Source organism: Manacus candei, unplaced genomic scaffold (genome assembly GCF_025592945.1).
Source record: "Manacus candei isolate 608988 ecotype Guabito, Panama unplaced genomic scaffold, ASM2559294v1 h1tg000009l, whole genome shotgun sequence".
Classification (NCBI taxonomy): Eukaryota; Metazoa; Chordata; class Aves; order Passeriformes; family Pipridae; genus Manacus; species Manacus candei.
Genome location: NW_026138057.1, coordinates 526881 through 548055, shown reverse-complemented (window position 1 = coordinate 548055; position 21175 = coordinate 526881). Strand labels below are relative to the sequence as shown.

Genomic DNA, 21175 nt, shown 5'->3' with positions numbered 1-21175 from the left:
AACTCTGCATATCAATCAGTTTATTAAGAAAGGGGGTTTACAGTCATTTCACTTTAACACACTAAGGATTTTTTTTTCCCCAGCATAAATACCTACCTCTTCAGCACTCAAATGTTTTGGTCTTAAAAGAGATTCTTTATTTACTAGAGAAATACTGGAGAATCACAGAAACATTTTAAACAAGTTGCCATTTTAAGAAAGGCTTTTAGCACTCAGCTTCATGGGACAAGGCTGTTGTGAAGAACAATATGTATAGCACAGGATAAATCTCAGCTGTAATTTCAAGGCATCACCTCAGTGATCCCAGAAGCTGCATTCAGCAATTCTGAATCTGCAATTTCCTAAACTGTCAAAGATGCCTTCTGTAAATTCTGTAACACTTAGAGCATTTAATTAATATAACTAATGTTTGTTATCTGGCTGGGATTGCTTGTACCAGTAGACAAATATTTTTTATGCTATAAAAATAAACACCTTACAGATACACGAAATATACGAGAAGACAATTGCTGAAAGTTTGGTTGAGGATTTTTTTTGTTCTTTTCTAGAAGGGTAGAAGTTATGTCTAAAGCCCTACATATTTAGGTATTCTGAGGTAAATTTTATTTTTTAATTAATATATCCAATTTCATCCTAAAACGTTTGGCATGACCTTGTAAACCTTCTTTATCTGTATACCAACACCAAGGTTCCCAGGTTTAAAAAGATCTCAAGTCATTCCATGGAATAGCCATAGAAAATGCAAAATTATGGTTTTCAAGTCAAGCCCAGGGATGGTTTAAGATGCTTTTCACCAATTCAGCCAGCAAAAGCCACAGTTCTTGCTCAAGCAGAGAAGCAACTAGATGAAAAAAGCAGAGAAGCAACTAGATGAAAAAGCACAGTTGTCAATTACCTTCTTTGAGGATTAAAGAAACAGAGAAACAGAAAGAAAGAAAGAAAGAGAAAGAAAGAAAGAAAAAGAAAGAAAGAAAGAAGAAGAAAGAAAAGAAAGAAAAAGAAAGAAAAGAAAGAAAGAGAAAGAAGAAAAAGAAAGAAGGAAAGAAAGAAAGAAAAAGTGAGAAAGAGTATTGTTGCCACCTCTTGCAAACTGCAACCATCACCACCAGCCACAAGAGAAACACAAAGCAAACTCCAAAGCCACCACAAAAGCTGTTAAACCATGTGGAAACACCAATACCTGAGTCCCTTCTTAGGCAAAGTGTTCCTATCAAGATGTGGGTCGCTGCAGAAAAGTTAAAAGAAAAGAACTTCAGAGAAGAACAAAAGGGAAGGAATAAGATCAGGACGAAGGACGTACAAACATCTGCATCACCTTTTCAGAGGAAAAGGTGCTGAGGCCTCCCTACAGAAACATGCACAGATCTCCTTACCCAGGTGGGGTTTGCACAAACATGCAGCTGGTACCATGCCAATGAACCACATCTGCTCACAACCTCATTTCACTGTTTCTCCTACCCACAATGAACAAAATTGGCTCTTTAAATGTCAAATGGGTGTCTAAAACCAGGCTTTTCAGGAGGCTATTGGTAAAAGTTGATGAGAATCTTCAAGTCCAAACCACCTTCCTATCATTTCTTTCAGCAGACACCACTGAGGGAATGCAGTTAATTACTGTCACAGCTGCAACGTACGGAAGTACTGAGCCCAGACTGTTTAAATTTCCAAACCTTAGCTTAAATTCCATTAGCAAAATAAAATGGACCTATTAGTTGCCCAAAACTCAACTATTTCAGTTTATGTTTTTACAACTGATGAACTTGTTACTGAGTAGAATCTGTTAATTTATTTTGAAAGAAAATATCCACATGCTTAAGTAAATTAATTAAATGACAACCCTTATGGCTAAATTACAGTATAGTACTGATAAAATTACATCAGCAAGCAGAAGTGAACTAGGATGTTTAGATTTGTGCCAGCTTTTTCTAACTTTAGCATTCATCTCTACAAGGATGAATGTATCTAAGTCCCTGGAAAACACTCATAAGCCAAACTGCAATCAAAGACTGACGACACTGAATGACACAGGGACTTCACGACAAAAAGGACAGGCCAGAAAGGCAGTGGGAAAAAGCAGCATGCCAGAGGAATGCTGAAATGCTAGTGAGAGTTTAGATTCATAGGAAAGAAAAAAAGGGCTTGATTTTCAAATTGCCTTTGGCAAAGGAATGAAGTGTGTGTGGGTAATACCCCCCCACAATCCAAAAGATGTTCCCAGAAACAAGAGCAACACCAAAAACATGCCGACTCTGCCGTTCTCCAGATTGATTTGGGTAGACAGATGGGGTGTTTGAGGGACTCTCACTGGCATGTCTTTGTGTCAGTTTACACCTGAATGATGAACACAGCAGAGCACTCAACTGAGCACAGTCTGGCACGAAACAATTTGCTTCACTGAGATGGGCAACAAAACCTACAGCCTTGAGCGTACTCCTGTCCTGAGACAGCATTACCTGTCCTGTCTCCTGGGCAAAGTATTTCGGCAGAATTTGGGGCTAGCAGCAGGGGAAGAAAGAGGGCTAGAAGAATCAGTCCAACAAGACAGAAAACAAGAGAAGGAATATTAGAATGAAAAGATGAAAGAACAGAAAGGAGTTATAATAAAACAAAACCAGAAAACCGAACCCTCAGAACATTATATTCAGGTGTAATTTTCTCCACTGAGATGCAACTACAAAAATTTTGCTACCTGAATTCATAATTACACATCAGGATGCAGTTGATTTCCAGTGCTACAAGAGGTCCCTCAGAGACCATGCATTGCCTAGTTTACTCTCATGTCAGCTCAATGAGCCACCAATACAGCTCTGATGCTGAAAAACCAGCCCTGTTCCCTCCTCCCTGCTCAGCCTCTTCCCAGCTCCTACTCTGTGTCCACACAAATACTGATGAATCTGAAACTGATCTGTCTGAAATACAATTCAGGTGATCATTTTTCACTTGGATCCAGCTTCCAATTGGATTCACCAAGCATTCACATGAATGCATGAACTGAAACATTGTAGGGAGCAGCTGGAGATGGGACAGGACAACAAGGAGAGGCTGAGAAGGGATCAAACAGCTAAGGAGATGGGGACTTCTCTTTTCAGCATCACCTCCAGAGCTCCATCAAATGTGATAAACAAGAAGTTTAACAGGAAACAGTTGACTTTTCAAATCAAAATGATAATAACAATGGAAAGTATTTTAATATCACTATCAGATCAATTAACAGGAGATCTTTGGAAGGATAACATAGGATGCAAAACTCAAATATTAGGTATCATATGGTAGTAAAAAAAAGGTGTCACAATGGCTACCACAGCAAATTAAAAACCTCACCTGAACCCATCCTCTTGCTCTGAACTGGGGTCCTTGCCTGGAATGGCTTCTCTGTATGTCCTAGCAATACCATTCTGTATTACCTTGTAAGAAGCCTTACTTGATTTGCCAGGGCTTCATTCCCGCTTGAGACACATACAATCACTGGGAAACAAGAGAAAAACCAACTAACCTTTCAGACAATGTAGTCTTAACACTGTTGGTTCGGACAAAGGGAGTCAGAGAATCATCTTTAGAGGCTGGAATCAAGCCACCGGAGGAGTTATGGCTCAGCCCACCTCCACTGCTCAGGGAGATGTCAATGGATTCACAGCTGGTGTGAAGGCTGCTGACAGACTGGTATCCAATGCCATCCTTGCTGACGGCAGAAGAGCTACTCGCGTTGGTACCCCACGTTAAACTGTTGGAAGGAGCTGAGTGTGCTGAACTGGGACTAGAAGCCAGTGGAGACTGGTTCAGATCTGTGTTTTTACTATAGAGAGGACTGCTGCCCCCACTGCTCAGCACACCACTGCCAGATGGGGAATCAAGGTTACCCTGTTGGTTCATGGTAGCATGAGGATTGGAGATGACTACCGAGTTTTTCATATTTTCAGCTGTTGTGATGGGAACTTGTTTACTAGGCTTGCCACCAAAAAGTCTGTAAAAAAAGACAACATGAAAAATACATAAAATGGAATATTAAGTCCAGGGATATTTTATATCTAGACCATATATCTTCTTAGCTCCAGAAAACCAACATTAGGTACAGGATCCTACATTGGACATGTGCAACTATAAATTTATAATCTCCTTGTGTTCACTGTCCCTTCAATAAAGCCAAGAGGCAATTACAATAGCTTCAAATATCTTAGGTGTGTCTTCTCTGAATCATCAAATACAACTTTCACAAAGCTAAAATACAGCTTCACAGAACTAAAACAGTCATATCATCTTCTGCTCCTTAAGGAAGAGGGATACCAGAGAAACACTGCATTGATCAATCCATAATGGAATACTAGAAGCTGAAAGCTTGTTGACCAGGCAAATTCTGTGCAAATCACCAAATGCTCTGCACAGAAGCAGCATTTGCTGGGATGCAACAAGAATAATATGTATTCATATCAAAGGTAGGTTTGTTTCATTTTATGAGCCAAGCTGGCTGGAAACTTTTTTTAGTGGAGAACGAGATGTTAACTGTTTTTGGCATCTGGAACTGGCTCAGTAAAAAACTAGTTGAGTTCCAGAACTCAGAGAGGGAGGGGATATAGTCAGCATAGCTGGAGGAGGCTGACTGGGATGCAGCTGCACTGCCAAGGAAGGAGACACTTCAATTCCCTCACTAATAGTCAATGGGAAAGTTCTCAGAAGTGCAAAAGTGTCTTAGAGTAAACTTGTTTAAGACTAGGTTATCAATCATTCCAAAATCGATCTTCAAAATTAGGAAGGAAGTGTATCTTTCACTTCAGGTTCAAACATCCACTCCAAAATGTTGCTTCTGCTTCTGCCACTTCGCTCCTGTAACTGCCTTTGGAACCCTAGTTTTTCTCACACATACCTACATGGATTTGCTTTTTTAACCATTCACTGAGGAGTAATGGGGATGAAATCTTCCAAGGGGGTATCTATCAGACTGTAGCCCTCAGAACAGAGGACCACAGAACTTCTTTATGAGCGTTCCTAAAGACTTATGGTGGGTGTACACCAGGCAGAACTTTCTCTGCTTTCAAGTTTGCCCAGGTTGTCTGTACAAGACACGGACACTAAGTCACTTCGTCCAACACACCCCAGAAACACAGGCCATGGGGTAGAGCTACAGCACATGTGGAGCAAGCCCAGTGATGCCCAGAGGCACTCACTGTCTGTACTGCATGGGTGCTCCCTGCAGCTCCAGGCTACCTGTGAAGGCTGCCTGGAAAACATCCTTTCTGGGTGGCTGCTACTGCACTCTTGATACAAGGCACCTGGATAACACTTCAAAGTGCCAGAGGGCAGGTTTAGATTAGACATAAGGAAGAAATCCTTCCCTGTGAGGGTGGTCAGGCCCTGGCACAGGTTGCCGAGGGAAGCTGTGGATGCCCCATCCCCAGAAATGTCCAAGACCAGGCTGTACAGGGCTTGGAGCAACCCGGTCTAATGGAAGGTGTTCCTGCCCATGGCAGAGGGGTGGAATGAGATGAACTTCATGGTCCCTTCCAACCCAAACCGTTCTGTGATTCTATTGCCTTAAGCAGCAATACCAGCTTAGGGTATTCCTGTTCCCATGCCAGAGCATACAACCTCTTCAGCTGCATTGGGAAAACTCTTAGAGATATGATCCCAGAGCTTAAAAACACCCAACTACCCCCGCAACAGTTTGCAAGCTGTTTTTAAGCTACACAGTCTTTCCTGTTTAGGACAGCATAGAAGTTACATATATTCGCAGACTTATAGGTAAATCTGTATCATTACAAAGGTATGGATTCTAATTCATTGGATAGCACAAAAAAATTACAGGGCCAAAAGGAAATATGCAAAAAACAAAAACTCATCATAACTGACCATGAAAATTAAGCTCAAAATCATCTTCACTGTCATTCCAGAAAGCAGCAAAAAGCATACGAGGCCCAATTCAGGTCTGACACATTTTAATACATGACAACTTAAAGGGGCTGGTGAAAATTCAAGTGTGAAATTGTAAATCAAATGAGAAAATAGTTAAATTGAGCCTATGTGTCTTCTCTTTGAAGTTTCATGTATTTCTAATGTAGTATTTCAAGTACACAGCCAGCAATGTGGCTTTCTAGTAATAAAAAAATTCCCAGTCAAATTCCTATCAATGTGCCTGAGGCTTGAACACTGAAAATCTGCATTTGTCATGGGCTGTACTATAGAAATGAAAGGTCTATTGGAGTTTTTAAGTAGCCATTGATGAAAATTGCCTGTTCTAAGGGAAATGGCTTATTTATTGATAACCAGGAACAAAATAAAGTATCTTGAATTATCCTCACACAGGCTCTTCAAATAAAACCACCCATCTAAAAACAGTTTACAGCGTTAGCTTAAGCTGCCATCACAGCCATTATGCTTGCACTGGTGCTTCAGATGGAATGTGGCTTTCTCACATCACTGGAAGCAGGATGATGTAGCATAACCATATGGGTATTATGGGTGTCAAGACAGAATGAAATGCAAAACACTGCAACTTGAAACAGACAAGCTACTCAATGTCAAATTCAATTGAGAAATAATATTAACAGAACTTTTCACCAGTATTGAGGCTTTGATGTACACTGCATCAACAAATTAATTCCTCACCAACTACATGCTAGTGCTAAAATAACGTACGGGCTACCCTTGGAGAAATAGAAGACAGATAGGATTTTTGTTCAATAAATAGTATTAAAATAACAAAATTTAACCCAGCTTAGACAGTAACTTTATTTAGGGTTCTTCTATACAGGCTAAAATGTTGAGTCCTGCAACATACCGGCCTAATCCACACAACTAGAAGATTGCTTTAGGTGAATCCAAGCATGGCAGGCCAAATTATGCCACTGTCATCAAGAAAATCTGAGATAACTCTCCCATTGTCAGTTTATCCTTTGATCCACCATTGGAGGTTTGTTACATACACATTGGTGCAAGAACTCTTCAGCAACCTTCAGGTAAGAAAACCCTTATTCCTGTGATATCTGTATGGATAAAAGCCTTCAGGTATGACCTTTGTAACAAAGAGACTCAAGTCACAAATGGCAAACTTTCTGCCAGATAGGTTTGGGTTTTTTCCCCAAAGTTAAATTTTTGCTGCTGTTGTGTGACAGCCTGAGTATTCACAACACTGGCCAACCTGTTTGTGTGAAATTAAGTGTAAATCCAAAGGACACTAAATAGTAAGTGCTTCGCAAAACACAGCCACGCCTGGCTGGGAGAGTCCTGCTCATTCAGGTCCCACTAACACCATTGCACAACCAAGGAATTCGTTGCCTACCTGCGCAAAGTGGGAGAGGCCACATCGGGGTACTTGACTCCTTGCTGGTGGGTACTCTGAGCTCCGCTAGAGGCAGTCTGTGATGCAGGGTTCACTTTAACTGAATTACATGAGGCCACGCTTTCGTTGTCAGACGAAATCCCTTTCTCTTTATCAGTCTGATTGACTAATCCTGGCAGAGAGTTTCCAAGGATCACCTTGGCAGGCTCTCTCATTTTAGGGACAGGCAGCCCAGCTGATTTGCTGCTTATGTTGGAGTCTATGCTACTTGTGCTAGATCTATTCCCAGCTCCACTTCTGCTACTGGATTTACTGGGCCGGGGTAAACTACGATACTGAAGATTGGTTCGTGCACTAAGTGCTAAGTAGCCATCATCCTGGTTCTGGGAGCCATCAACACTAGTCTTCCGACCAGTGGTCCTACCCATGAGTCCAGACGACTTTGGGATTTTTCCCAAGGTAGCCGATCTACTGGTGAGAGTTGCCCCACTGGCAGTGATTATAGTCATGCCTACGGCTGACCCACTCTGTTTCTTAAATCCAAATGTATTAGCATTAGCAGCAGTTGTTCTAGAGTTACTTGTGGGAAGCTTTTTGGATTCATCACCACTGCTGCGTCCTGCATCTGATGGGGAACGTTTAACATGTCCAGCTTTAGGAGATAGTCTACCCTTTTCTGATACCTTGGCGTCATCAGTTTTCCCTACAAAAATAGAAAAAGAATTCTAATATTTAATGACTTGAAAACATCAAGCAAATGATGAAACTCAAAGCAGCATGAAAAGCAAAAGCGTGTTAGCCACCGGAGTGTGGTTCAAAGTTATGATCTAGTCTGCACTGAACTTACATGCCACTCCAGTGAGTTATACATGCAGACTTGCCAGAGAAAATATGTGGTGTCTTTGCCCTCAAGAATATGAAAAGCAGAACAGTCTTTACGTAAGAGTGACAGATAAGAAAAAAAGTTTCCCTATGTAGCTATCACAGATTGATCACTTTTATCATTAGACAGAAGTAGTGTCAGGCTGTTAGTATAATTTTCCTAAAAGGCATTGTTCAAGAAAGTATCTAACTTCAACTTTTTCATATACAATTCTATGCACATCCAAATAAGAGGAGAGGTATTAAATTATATTACTCAATTATGGAAACTCAATCAATTTTCATTCACACATCTGCAAGTGATAAAATCATTAATACACTTATAAGAAAAGCCAGAAATTATGTTTAGCATAAATGAACATGCTTGTTTAGTATAGTGGGGGGGGGGAAATCTCCTCAACCACGTGTACTGTATGCTCTTAGTTAGCAGTGACTTCAAAAACTAAAAATATATTATTTATTCTTCACATGGCAGTACTGTGCCCAATAAATAGCTTGGCTTAAGACTGGAGTTGTCATGAAAACAACTTGCATGGTGTACTAATCTGAAATACTCATTTTCACATGAACAGAAATAGAAATGTGGACATACGAGATGCTGCATAGGTTAAAGCAATGCCTAAAAATACAGACAGGATTACCTGAAGTTCAGGTTCTGCCTCTGCAAAGGATTTAAACTGTTTTCATACCGAACACACTTTTTGGCTTGTTTATGTCTTACACCTTTTCTCACCTGTTCCAGGTGTCTTTAATGTGCCTGAGGTGGTTGAAGGTTTAGGCCTTGGTGTGGTAATGCCAACCTGAGCTGACATGCCCCGTCGCCAGGAGCCCGTCTGTGAAATAACAGTGTTCTTCCTACCAGAAGTGCTTTTATCAGACTCATCTGACACATCAGAGGGATTCCGCCTCCATTTAGATCCTGGCTCCATTTTTATGCCGCTATCAGATCCTCCATCTGATTTCTTGACTTCATCACTGGACCATAAGGAATTCCGCTCAACTTGGGAATGCTTTTCTGCATCAGTCTAGGACAGATAAGGAATTGCAAGACAACCTTCAGAGCAGGTCTTTCTTTTAAGAAGCTTCATAAATAAGAAGCATTCAAACTGAATAATCAACCCAGCAGTCATCTCTGCATAACATGCCTTTGATGAAGAAATGTCAGAGCAAGAAATGAACCCCAGCAATGACATACTTTTTTAAATTTGTTTGGGATAAAAATACAAAAAACCCTCACAACATTCATGTCCCTTGGAATAAATAAAGGGAGAAAAGACCCCAAACCTAAACAAAAATAGGAAAAAACCCCCACTAGATTTATAAAGGACACATTCAGCTCCACGACTTTTATAATCCTCCATCTCAAATTTCTGACTAACCCTTTTACTGCAATGCCAAAAAAGCGTTTCAAACCTGTGCAGCCAGCTTTCCTTTGTTCCTGCTGCTTTCCTATCTCTTGTCTGGCAATCTGATCTCCAGAGCATGAGGAGGCAGCTTTTGGAACAGATTTGAAGATGTGGAATGCTGTTAATTCTAACCTAACATAGTAGAAGGAGACCCAAGAACTGAAGATAAATGAATCCCCCAAAATTTTCTAACAATACTCAAGACTAACTTAAATACATTAACTATCCTATTTTTTAATCTATATGCAATTCTTATAAGACTGTTTTTTCTCCCTATTCTTTGCACAGACTGATTGTGCCACCAGTCTCTTATGGAGAATTTTGCAAAGCTCAGTGTCAAATAGAAAAATTTCTCATTAGCAAATCTTTGCCAAATTCTCAGAAATGTTTAAATTAAATCTATTAACCTATATATACATATTCCCCATACATTAGCATTTCCTATTGCTAACGATTGCTCTTTCAGAATTCTACTTCTCCTACTTCAAATGCTGTTAATTAAATCTGTCAAATTTGGTAACACCGCAACAAGCTATTTTGTGATCAGGCACAAATGACAAATATCCCCACATTTGACCCCGACCCAGTGAAAATTCATAGCTGAAGTGTTCTCCAACCATTGTAACACCATGGGAGACTAACAATTCCACACTTGATCGTGCAGCTCCCAAGTAGGAGCTGATGAAAGTTGGTCAGGTGCTGAGTGCCATCTCTGCCCTGCAGCCTCAGCAGAAGATGAATGCACTCAGAACTCTGCAGTAGTCAAAAGGTATAATTTACATAAAAGGAAATTATTTTAAATATCCCAAAGCATTATAAAGCTCACAGCCTTTATTCCCTTTGGATAATCAGAAAAACACAGCACAGGAAAGGCTGCAAGATCACTTACTGTGCCTTCAGCAAAATGCTCTTTTATTTTTAAGTTCCTAAAACATGTTTTAAGTTTATGACTTTTCCTACCAGATCACACCATTAATATTAAAGAATTTAGAGGAATTTGGTTGCATTTCCTCTGCTTTTTACTGTAATTACTTTTTTTTTAAAGCCTGAAAAACTAGTTAAGCAATCAGTATGTGAAAGCTGACACCACATATCACAATAGTCTTTCTTCAGTCAGAGGAAACAGTTTGAGCTTGGGTTATTTATCTACATATTTGGTCATTATACTAAGAAGCATTTTGAATTTTGGATTTAGATAATATTATATTCTTGTACTTTCCTCGTGCAAAAGTTGTTTCCCTGCCTCTCCATTCAAAGAGAGCAACTCAGTACAGGTTTGAATGAGACTCTGCTTTCTAAGTCCCATCTCTTTGTATGGATGCCAGGTTTGGGGATGATGGGTTAGCTTTCTATTCCTGACCACTGGTAGGTGTGCAATAAATTCACAGTGTGACTGTTCCTATGTCCTAAGCCTCTCCAAAATCATCGTTTCATGCAAATCTCCTACATTTACAGACCTTGGAAGAGAGCACAGGCAAGAAGTAATAAATAATCAACCAACAAAACCACCTAAACACCACCCCTCACATTAGTATCTTGTTTCAAGTTCCTTGTCTGGACCATCAGTGTCCAAGAGCATGAACACTACTTCAAGAGCATACACCTACTTGCTAGTAAAGGGCTTACTCTAGTTTTAGTTGACTAGGAAATACTCTTGTACTTTATATTTCCCCTCTTTTACATCTATAAGATTAGTACAGTCTCCTTGGAGAGAACAGCACTGCAAGAAGTCCTCCACCTCTGCTCTCTTCCAGTTCATTCCACCACTACACCCACGGCCAAAGTTCTTCTGTAGCCTTTGAAATGCTGCACCTCCACCTTTGAAGCCTCTGGCCAGAGATGCTTCTGTTTAATGGTAAACTGAGAACAGCACAGGAACATAACTAAGGAATCAAACCAAAACACAGTGAAACCTGGCTTAGGGATTGCAGCTGAAACTCCACCCACCTGGAAGGGTGAAAGTGGAAATACTGTTTGCTGGAGGTCATGGCAAGACACAGCGAGCATGAGCTGGAAGCAAAGCCTGCAACCCACTGAGCTGGGAGTAAACCCCCAGGATTTCTCAACTTATTCCTACAGGTTTGTAAATCTAGTCCTGAGGCTGTGAACAGACCAAACACATCTTTGCTGAGAAGTTGCCTGGATTCAACTGCGTAGGGATGCTGCTGTTTTCTATTTAAAGGAACCCTTCCATCTTCTGATCTTTTTACCATCACTTGAGTGAATTTATTACTTGGTCTCTTTCTCTCTTCAATCTTATTTCAGTTAAATAAGTTATTTTCAAATGCCCACCAGGTCCTAATTTCTCTGTAAAATATGTGTATGATGTGACTTTAAAGGTATACTACATTTAAAAAGTAACTTATCTAAGTCTGTGGAATATAAGGAAAAAATATTAGGGCCCCAAAACTAATACAGCTCATACATTAAGTGGTTTGGTGCCTGACATTATCACAGCAAGACACGGGAACATGGTAAAGCAAATTCTGGTTCCCATCACTAACTTGTTCAGAAACAACTTGCAAACACCTTCATTGCATTGCTACAAAAAGGGGCTACAACTGTGAACATCTATGAAGATGGAGTTAATATCATATTTAAGTCCTGCTTCTCAAAGATGGGGCAACTACAGCTCCTGAGTACTCAGCAGCTCTGAAGATCAGTTTCTTAACAGTCTTTTTCCTACTGCAACTATGCCTTTTTCCTTTGCAGAGATGATTCTGCCTGAGTTACTGATTTTATCAGAGACATTGACAAGTTCAGGCTCTCTCCCTTTGATGTTGCTGCATTATTTGCCTGAACTCCCAGCTGCACATGTATTAGCTTCAAGCTCCTTCTTTAATTATTTGAAATCCAACTTCTGTACCATCTCAAAAAGATGTGACAGAATCATAGCAGCTTAAAAGTGCCTCCTATTTAGGAAAACCAAAGCAGTGGTGAGAAGAAAAGGCCACACTCCTCTGCAGATATCTGCTGGTCCTTCAAGGCTCACCATCCTGGGGAAGGCAAACCTGGGCACAGGCCATCATACAGTCCTCCAGGCAAGACAGAAAATGTGTCTCTGCAGCATTCACTGCATCATGAGCTCTGAGGACTACTTTGGGCAGCAAAAAATCAACCCTGAAAGCTAAACATTCCATCCCTCCAAGCTGTTTTCATTCCCTTGGTTGACAAGATTAGGATATTCTGCTCAAACGAAAATGGACTATTTTATGGACAATAACAGTAATACCTAGAATAAGGATTATCATTCATGAAAACTGAGGAGAGAAGCAGGTCACAGATACACATAAAAAACCTGCAAACATGACTTGTACGTTCTTGGCTCATAGTTTCCTCCTCCTATACCTACACTCTACTGCCTGTACAAGCTCCAGCTGCTTTTCTTCAGGTGTTTGTCTGCACCCTCTTGGATGCTGTAATACTTGTGGAGGAGGAAGAGGGGTTCATCAACACAGATTTTGATCTCTCAGAGGTGTTTCCAAGAATCTGATCCATCAGATGATAGAAGTCATATGAGTTTCTGGTTTTTTTTCCCTAGGTTAATGTTTAGTCATGTCTCCCTATTCTTCCCTTCTTTTTTTCCCCAGCAGTATTGCAATGTTGAGACTGCAACAACCGTCAAAAAATACTTCTAGTTGTCCATCTTACTCTCTTGCTAGGTACTGACAAACACACTTGATTGATCTTAACTCCTCTCAACTTGTATGGGACTTGTATTAGCAGTTCAAAGTGCACATGAAATGGCTGATACACAACCAGAGGCTACCTGGAAACCCTTAATGGAGGCTCAAATATTCACTTCATGGCAAGGGAACAAAGACTACTATATGCTTGCACCACAGTCCTGCAGACAGAGTAATACTTCACAGCAACCACGGGTCTACATTAAAACTGATATTAAAAACAGATTTAGGGTCCTGTAATGAACAGGACTGGAGAAGATTAAAAGAGGAAGGAAACTGAGGAGAAGGTCATATACCTACATCCCTCTCCTCTACCTGCTGCAATGCCAAGTCACCACATCCCAGTGGCTTTGGCACACAACACTCAAGTCCCTCAAGCAGGGTATACAAAGAACAAAGCTGGACTTTCTAGTCCTTCACATTTTCAAACAAAATTCTGTGCAATTGGGGAAAAAAGAGCAGTTTATATTACTGCAAAACTCTGTGTTATGCAGCTTATTTGATAAATGAAAAACTGTTAGATACCTTCCCTTGTTCTACCCTCTTTGGATGCGTGGCATCTGAGCAAAAAATGTACATGTATCCTGCTGATGGATGTGAAATTTATCCTCCTATGAAATGCTGCCAAACATAGAAAGCCTGCAGTAACAGAGAGCTCTGGAAATTTAATAAAATCTATTTCATGCTTACGTTTCTGATGGAAGTGTAAATAACCCTTAAAGTTTCATATTGACTTTATTAAATTCTTAGAATATAAATATTCTAAGAATATTTAAGAAAAGAACATAATACATTTTCTAGAGTTAAAAAAAAGAATAAATCCCATTTACATCAGCTTTCTGTCCAGCAGTGCTTCTAGGAAGGCAAAAAGCCTTTGTTGTGACACCACTGCAGCAGAGATGCCACAGATTTCCCCCATGGAGGAAATATTTGTAAATGCCAAGGATGATAATAAATATCAATGTTACTTGTATAAACCAAAAATCTTACCTGTGCATCTAAGTTTTTGCGGGAGGAAGCAGGTGTGTTGGCATAGGAGCTGATAGAGGAGCTGGTGTTAATGTCATCAGTACTGAGATTATCTATGGTGTCACTGATCCCGCTGCTGACAGAGCTGCTGTCGTCCCAGCTGGAGAAAAAGCACAAGGAAGGTAGGAAAATAAGGATCAAAAGACAAAACATCATTCAAAAGGAAAACTAGTATTTCTACAAGGTCCCTTCCAATTCAAACCAGTTTATGATTCTACAGTCTCCAAGCAGACATAGCACTGACTTGCTCAGCTGTAAAACAGAGATGGAGCTTAAATGCCAGGAAAAAGATCATCCTGAAACAATCTTTTGTACCTGAATGTTACACAGACCTGGGCAACAACCTGGATCTACCATCCACAGCATCACCAGTCTCAGAAAATCTTAGTGAATGAAAGTTTAGTCCTTCAGAGGGTACATAACTCTCCTGAGCTGTACCACACACCCCTTTCAAGGGGATCTACTAATCAGGACTACCTTCTTCCAGCATTTTCTAGTAAATGAAAAATGTGTAACTGGAAGTTTAGGACACACAAAGCACCGACAAAATAAAAGTCCATGCCTGAAGTGATTTGAGTGTTAGAACAGGAAGAATCAAAATGATCTAACAACTGAGCCAGATCCACCACTCCTAAAATGCCTGTAAAAGTAAGCTGCTCAAGGAAGAGATTTATAAACTGGCTTACAAATGCTCCATCTCTAAGAACAATGAAGCCAGGATTGAAACACGGTCCTGGAAATACCTCTGTGAAGACATTTCAGTCCACTGATAGGTAATTATTGCTGGAAATTAGTAAATATATACACACCATAGATCATTTGCAAGAGGTAAGAGCTCTGGCAGCTCTCTATTTTTTACCTCAGCTTCAGATTTTGGGAGCTCCAGACTCTCTTCCCTATTCCATTTCTGTTTGGTTTACAAACTTGTAGCAGAGATTGCAGTGAGGTTTTTGACTGGGGGAGTGAAAGACATTCACAAACTGATATACTGAACAGTTAATATATGCATTTCAAACTGAATTGTGTGTTGAGGAAGTGAACTATGTAAAGAAAGGCAACCTATCCCTGGCTTCCTGAACTTTATTCATAGCTTCACCACTGATTTACTATAGTCTGACTTTTGGATATTAGAAAGGGCTCAGAAAGTGTGTTGCCATATCTGACTTGGCCATGCTGATCCTCATGGAGTGAGATGATCATTTTAAGGAACTTGGGAGGACAACCTAAACGTTCCAAAATCTGCCACAGACCTTTTCTGCTCTCAGTATCGAAAGCCTTGGTGAGGTCAACAAAGGTTACACAGAGACCTTTGTTCTGCTCCCTGCACTTCTCTTGCAGTTGTCTGAGAACAAACACCATGTCTGTGGTACTACTGCTGGCTCTGAAACCAGACTGGCTTTCAGGTAGAATTCCTTCTGCTATAGTGGGTATTAGTCTGTTCAAGAGTATTCTTGCCAGGATTTTGCCAAGATTTTTGGTGTGAAACAAGGTTGCATTCTTGCACCAACCCTATTCACAGTCTTTTTCAGCATGAAGCTCCAAAGGGCCACTGCAGACCTCGATGATCAGGACGGGATCTACATCCGATACCGTACTGATGGAAGCCTATTCAATCTAAGGCAACTGAAGGCCCACACCAAGACCTTAAACCATCTTGTCCGGGAGCTGCTTTATGCTGATGACACCGCCCTTGTTGCCCACACAGAAGCAGCTCTGCAGCGTTTAACATCCTGCTTTGCAGAGGCTTTGGGCTCTGAGCTCTTTGGGTTGGAAGTCAGCTTAAAGAAGACAGAAGTTCTCTATCAACCAGCACCTCAGGAAGTCCCCCATCATCCCCACATCACCATTGGCAATCAGAGCTCAAATCAGTCCAGCAGTTTAATTACCTTGGTAGCCTCATCTCCTCGGATGGTGAGATTGATGGAGAGATGGGCAACAGGTTAGCAAAGGCATAGAGAGCTTTTGGAAAGCTTCATAAAAGAGTTTGGTGAAATAAACACTTGAAGAAAAGCACCAAGATCAGTGTTTACAGAGCCATAGTGCTGTCTACTCTCTCATATGGATCTGAATCATGGGTCATCTACAGCCACCACCTGCGACTCCTGGAACGCTTCCATCAACGCTGCCTCCGTACAATCCTAAACATCCAGTGGTCAGATGATGTGACCAATCCATCTGTTCTAGAACAAGCAGCTGTCACAAGTATTGAGGCCATGTTGCTGAGAACACAGCTGTGCTGGGCAGGGCACGTCTCCAGGATGCAGGACCACCGCCTCCCTAAGATCTTGCTTTATGGTGAACTTGCCACCAGCTGCTGCATGAGAGGAGCCCCAAAGAGAAGACACAAGGACTCCCTGAAACAACATCTCAGCCTTGGCCATATTGATCACCATAACTGGTCTACTCTGGCCTCCAATCAGGAGGTCTGCAGACACCCCATCTATAATGCTGCTGATGCCTTTGAGAACGCAGCAGGATCACCCCTGAGGAGAAAAGACAATGCAGAAAGAACCGTGTCTTGCAGAATTTACCACCTAAGGAGTCTCTGCTGTGCCTTTTGCAACCGGACGTGCCTATCTCAAATTGGCCTCTTTAGTCACCAGCACACTTGTGACAAACGTGGGTAGAGCCCTCCCCAAATCTTCGTTCACGAAGCCCAGCCATGACTATAGTCTGACTACATAAACTTTGGCAACTTTGAAAGGAGAATCATTTCATTTTTCTCACTTAGCACTACAAAACAGCTACCTGTATGAGTTTTAATGATGATTTAATAATTTTAATTGCTTTTTGCTTACTTGGGAGTACTCTGTTCACCCACATCTATGTAAGGCCTTTGAGGGAACTGAGCCCAGTTTGCCGGACCCCATGAACCACAGGGACATCCTCCCCCACATGTCACAGAAAGGGTTGTTGCTGGCAGCTACTCCTTGCTTACTGCTCTGTTCCCAGTGAAGGTCCTCAGCAATCTGCCAGCACAGCCATTTGTATCCCTGATCCCCATTTGTGCCCCTTCTCCCCATATCCCTGCAGATAAGCCAGCTGGGAAACTCAGATCAACAGCTTCCCCCAGTCAGATCACTTTTTGTCTTCAGGAAATTTGGGATGCTCAGCCACACTGCTCTGCTGGCAGAGAACAGGGATGGGGAGGGACAGGGACCCACTGCTGACTCCTACCACAGGCATGGAGCCTTGAGGCAGCCTTTTCATCTGCTGTTCTCTAACTCATGAAAATACTCTCCTGCCAGCCCTGATTGACTTTCAGGAGTGTCCTAGTTACACAAAAGGCTCTGGATTTCCAAAAAGATTTTCTGAACCATATTCGATAAACCCACGGATAAACTCCAGTTCTCCTGATTGGAAAGAAATCCTGCACTTCAGAGTGCTGGTGTTGCTACAATTTAAAGGAAAGAGATAATTTTGTTTCCTAGATTTGCCTTCACCTGGATACTTTTAAAGAGGAATACACCGTAATACAAAATAGAAATACATGTTAAAATAAAACTCACAATGTGAGACCTGTTGAGTCTGAGAAAGTCAGACAGCCAGATTTAACACAGCAGTTTTATTTGCTATTTTCCAAAATCTTTTTCAGCAAACTGAATGAAGGATATGCTGCCCACACAAAGAAATCCATGGAATGTTAGGGAGGGGATAATTGAAGATTTGGAAAAAGACTGAAAGACTTCTTTAAAGCCTCTTTTTATTTAGAGTAGGCAATTAAATATTACAATGCAAAATACTGAAAGCCATGTTACTTCTAAATTTCAGTTTTGAAAACAGGTCCTATACCTGATATTTATTTCTGTTGCAAAACCTGTACCATAAAGCAATTACAATTCCTAGATTTTATAAGTCTACAAATAAGGTTACAAAACAGTTAATAAAATAACTGAATAAAAGAATATGCTTCTCATTTCCCAAAGTTCTGTGTAGCAACTAAAACATTTTCTATTTCCGAAACTATAATAAAATAATAACAACCATAACAATAACAATAGTATCAACAATAACAATGTTTTCCATGCTCAACAGCTTTAATTTCCTTCTTATGGATATATGGCAATGGGCAAAAAAAAATTAGGTACAATAATTTTTCTCTGTGGGACTCATAGTCCTATCTTGAATGTATAGAATATGAAACATTCAGTTTTCAAGCACTCACCATTCTTGAACTATCACAGCCCCCAGCTCATCAGCATCTAAAGAATGCGTTTAAGGTTAATCATAAGTAGTTTTTCTGGCATCAACCAGTCCTGTTGGCTTCAGTTGGGCAATCTGAGGCATTATGAAAATATTTGAGTGCCCTTCTGAACTGGGACACGTGCCTGAGGACAAAGGTAGAAACATGCACCTGAATACATTGACGGTTGTGGCTTCTCCTGAAGGATATCCTGGGCTTTAAGTCCTTTATGTTCCGATGGAAACTATGAACAACTCCAACTCTGTATTTTCAAGTTTACTAATCTGTTACTAAAATAAAATAAGAGGTCTGAAGATAGATGTTTAGCATTTTGGGTGCCAGAAGCTAAGCAACACAGCTCTTGTAAGCGTGTTGATGACTATGATGCTCAGAGCTGTTCTAACAAGGGAAGATGCTGTGTCACCTAAACCCAGACATCTCAGATCCAGCTTTATTTAAGAAGTATCCCTCCAGTAGGGGGGTAGGAGTGCTCAGTCTCTAGCTAGAAAAACAACAGGATCTCAGAGAACAAGAAAACACCTTAAGAAATTCTAAATAATTTTGAAAACCTACATAAATCATTATTGATGCTGCACTTTGGAGTAGCACCAGAGAGAGCTGGTTTTAATGTGAGATGCACGTAGAATTCACCAAACTCTAAATTACACGCTAATGCAAGCAACTTTCTAAGCATACAACATATACAGCTAAAAAGTATTGCAATTAAACCACATGTACTATTTAACCTGCTTGGCAGTGATCCATTACACATAAAAAGCTCTTCCCTCCAATAAGTCCATCACTATTTGCACCAAATCACTGTATTTGGTACAATATACACACCATGGACACACTACTCCATGTCCATGGATAAAGATGGACACATGGGTGAAGACTGAGGCTTCTCCAGGGGAAGAGGTAACTGTTACCAAAGTGAGGTATCTGTTTCACATTGTTCTTCAAGCCACCCCAAGCCCTCCACATAAATTAGTTCACTTTTACCTTGATCCAGTGCCTTGATGGTTAAAGTCATAAGCAAGGAAGCAGAATAGGGCATCTAACAGCCCTAATTATGGTGTTCTTGGCTCCCAGAGCCAAGATAACATCTTTGTAATTTAGCTGCTGCAATTAATAATTTCTGATGTCAGCAAAAGTCTACTCAACCATAACCTGAAGCTGAAATGTTTGGGCTTTCCTTTCTCTATTTGATCAATCACCTGAAACTTTACTTTGATTACTGAAAACTACAAAAATCTTAAAAGTGTATTATATATGGAAATTATACAACCACCCACTTAAAAACTCCCACAACCCTGCCCCCTGCTCTCTATGAAACCAAACACCTTCCTCTCCCTCCCCACCTCACTCCGCTCACCCTAACGCAACTTACAACATTGCTACTATGGATCACCCACCTACAGCACCAGATCAGCTACTCAAAGCTGCTTTTTGAAACAGGTTTGCAAAGTGGTTAGGCTCAGACTTGTATTTTTCCACAGTCTATCAGCACTTTTCCATCTTGCATAATAATCATCCACAGAATTGGCTCTCCTTTGTCAGCTTGGACAGCAAACAAAATCATTTTGTGATCCCTAGGATAGTCCCCTCGCTGCAGAAATCTTCCCCCTTTGCAAAGGAGCCATTAAAATCCTACTAAATAAAGCTATTGTTAAAGGCTGAGAATGCATCTTTTCTATAGATGGGTGTGGATTTTAACTTTGTTGGATCTTCACTCAAAACCAAAATTACAATGAGCTGCTGAAAAATATATTTGTCCAAGAAAGGGCCTTGGGGCTTTACAATATTTCAAGTGGAAACATGGCAATTATCCTCTTCTACCTAAAAATTTAACTATTTATGAGTTGATAGGAGAACAACAACAACAAAAAAGGTCAAGGTACGAAATGATCGAAACTTCACAGCATCTTCAAAGATTTAAAAGGAAAAATTAAATGTGCTCTAACACAAGATAGTAAATATTTCAGTTTCCACTGTTTTTTTCTGGAACTGCCTACAATACCGATCACTGTGTCAGAAATCCAAAAATCACATACAGACTCTTGCATGGTTAATGTGTTTTACACTGTTATTAATCACCCACCTCCCCCACGTCTTCAGTTACTCTCTCCTTACATCTCATTATAGGTATGTTAACATAAACCACTTTGTTTCTAACCAAAAGAGGAGCCCAGCGACAGGACTGTTACCTTGAAACACTTTGTAAAGCCAGACCATGAAAAGTAAACCAGGAAAAATTAATATAGACCATCTCCAGTTGTTCTTTCTGGAGCAGAATCCAATTGATCTTGAAGCCAATTCTTTTAATGACATTTTTTGGGGCAGAGTTGAAGCGCTGGAAATGTCCTGTGAGCTCTTCAGATGTTTTCATGTTTAGTGACTATTCGGGTAACTGTCAGCAGCTCTCCGTCAAGCTCTGTTTAGAATTCATCAAGATAAGGTTTCAGGATTTACATTTAAAATACCTATTTGTAAAGGGAATAACTCACAGAACAAAATTAATCAGCGCTGAAAAAGTCTGGGTTAGAAAAGATTTGGAGAAGCTAGAAAACCACACATGCTCCTTTCATTTAATCTTTTTATATCAGTGCTAATAATCTTAAGAAAATAACACTGGATTTTATTTTGTCCCTTAAAATCTAACCAGGAATTTGACCAAACCATTGTCAAAGTTGAACACAAATGAGCACACACACACAGG

The 21175-nt window shown here is 40.5% G+C and overlaps 1 protein-coding gene across 7 annotated transcripts in view; it reads right to left on the bottom strand.

Annotated features, from left to right (window-relative positions):
* Positions 1 to 21175, bottom strand: part of NAV2 (neuron navigator 2) — a 210088-nt gene that overhangs the window by 38454 nt on the left and 150459 nt on the right. For 5 of the 7 annotated variants that reach the window (XM_051777240.1, XM_051777241.1, XM_051777242.1 and 2 more), the window contains 6 exons: positions 14235 to 14373; positions 8886 to 9177; positions 7271 to 7973; positions 3494 to 3961; positions 2454 to 2519; positions 1181 to 1225 (listed from right to left, as the gene is read on the bottom strand). In XM_051777240.1, coding sequence (XP_051633200.1) covers positions 1181 to 1225; positions 2454 to 2519; positions 3494 to 3961; positions 7271 to 7973; positions 8886 to 9177; positions 14235 to 14373 — 1713 coding nt within the window. The remainder of the gene's footprint in view (positions 1 to 1180; positions 1226 to 2453; positions 2520 to 3493; positions 3962 to 7270; positions 7974 to 8885; positions 9178 to 14234; positions 14374 to 21175) is intronic. The other 2 variants (XM_051777244.1, XM_051777246.1) reach the window with 1 other exon arrangement.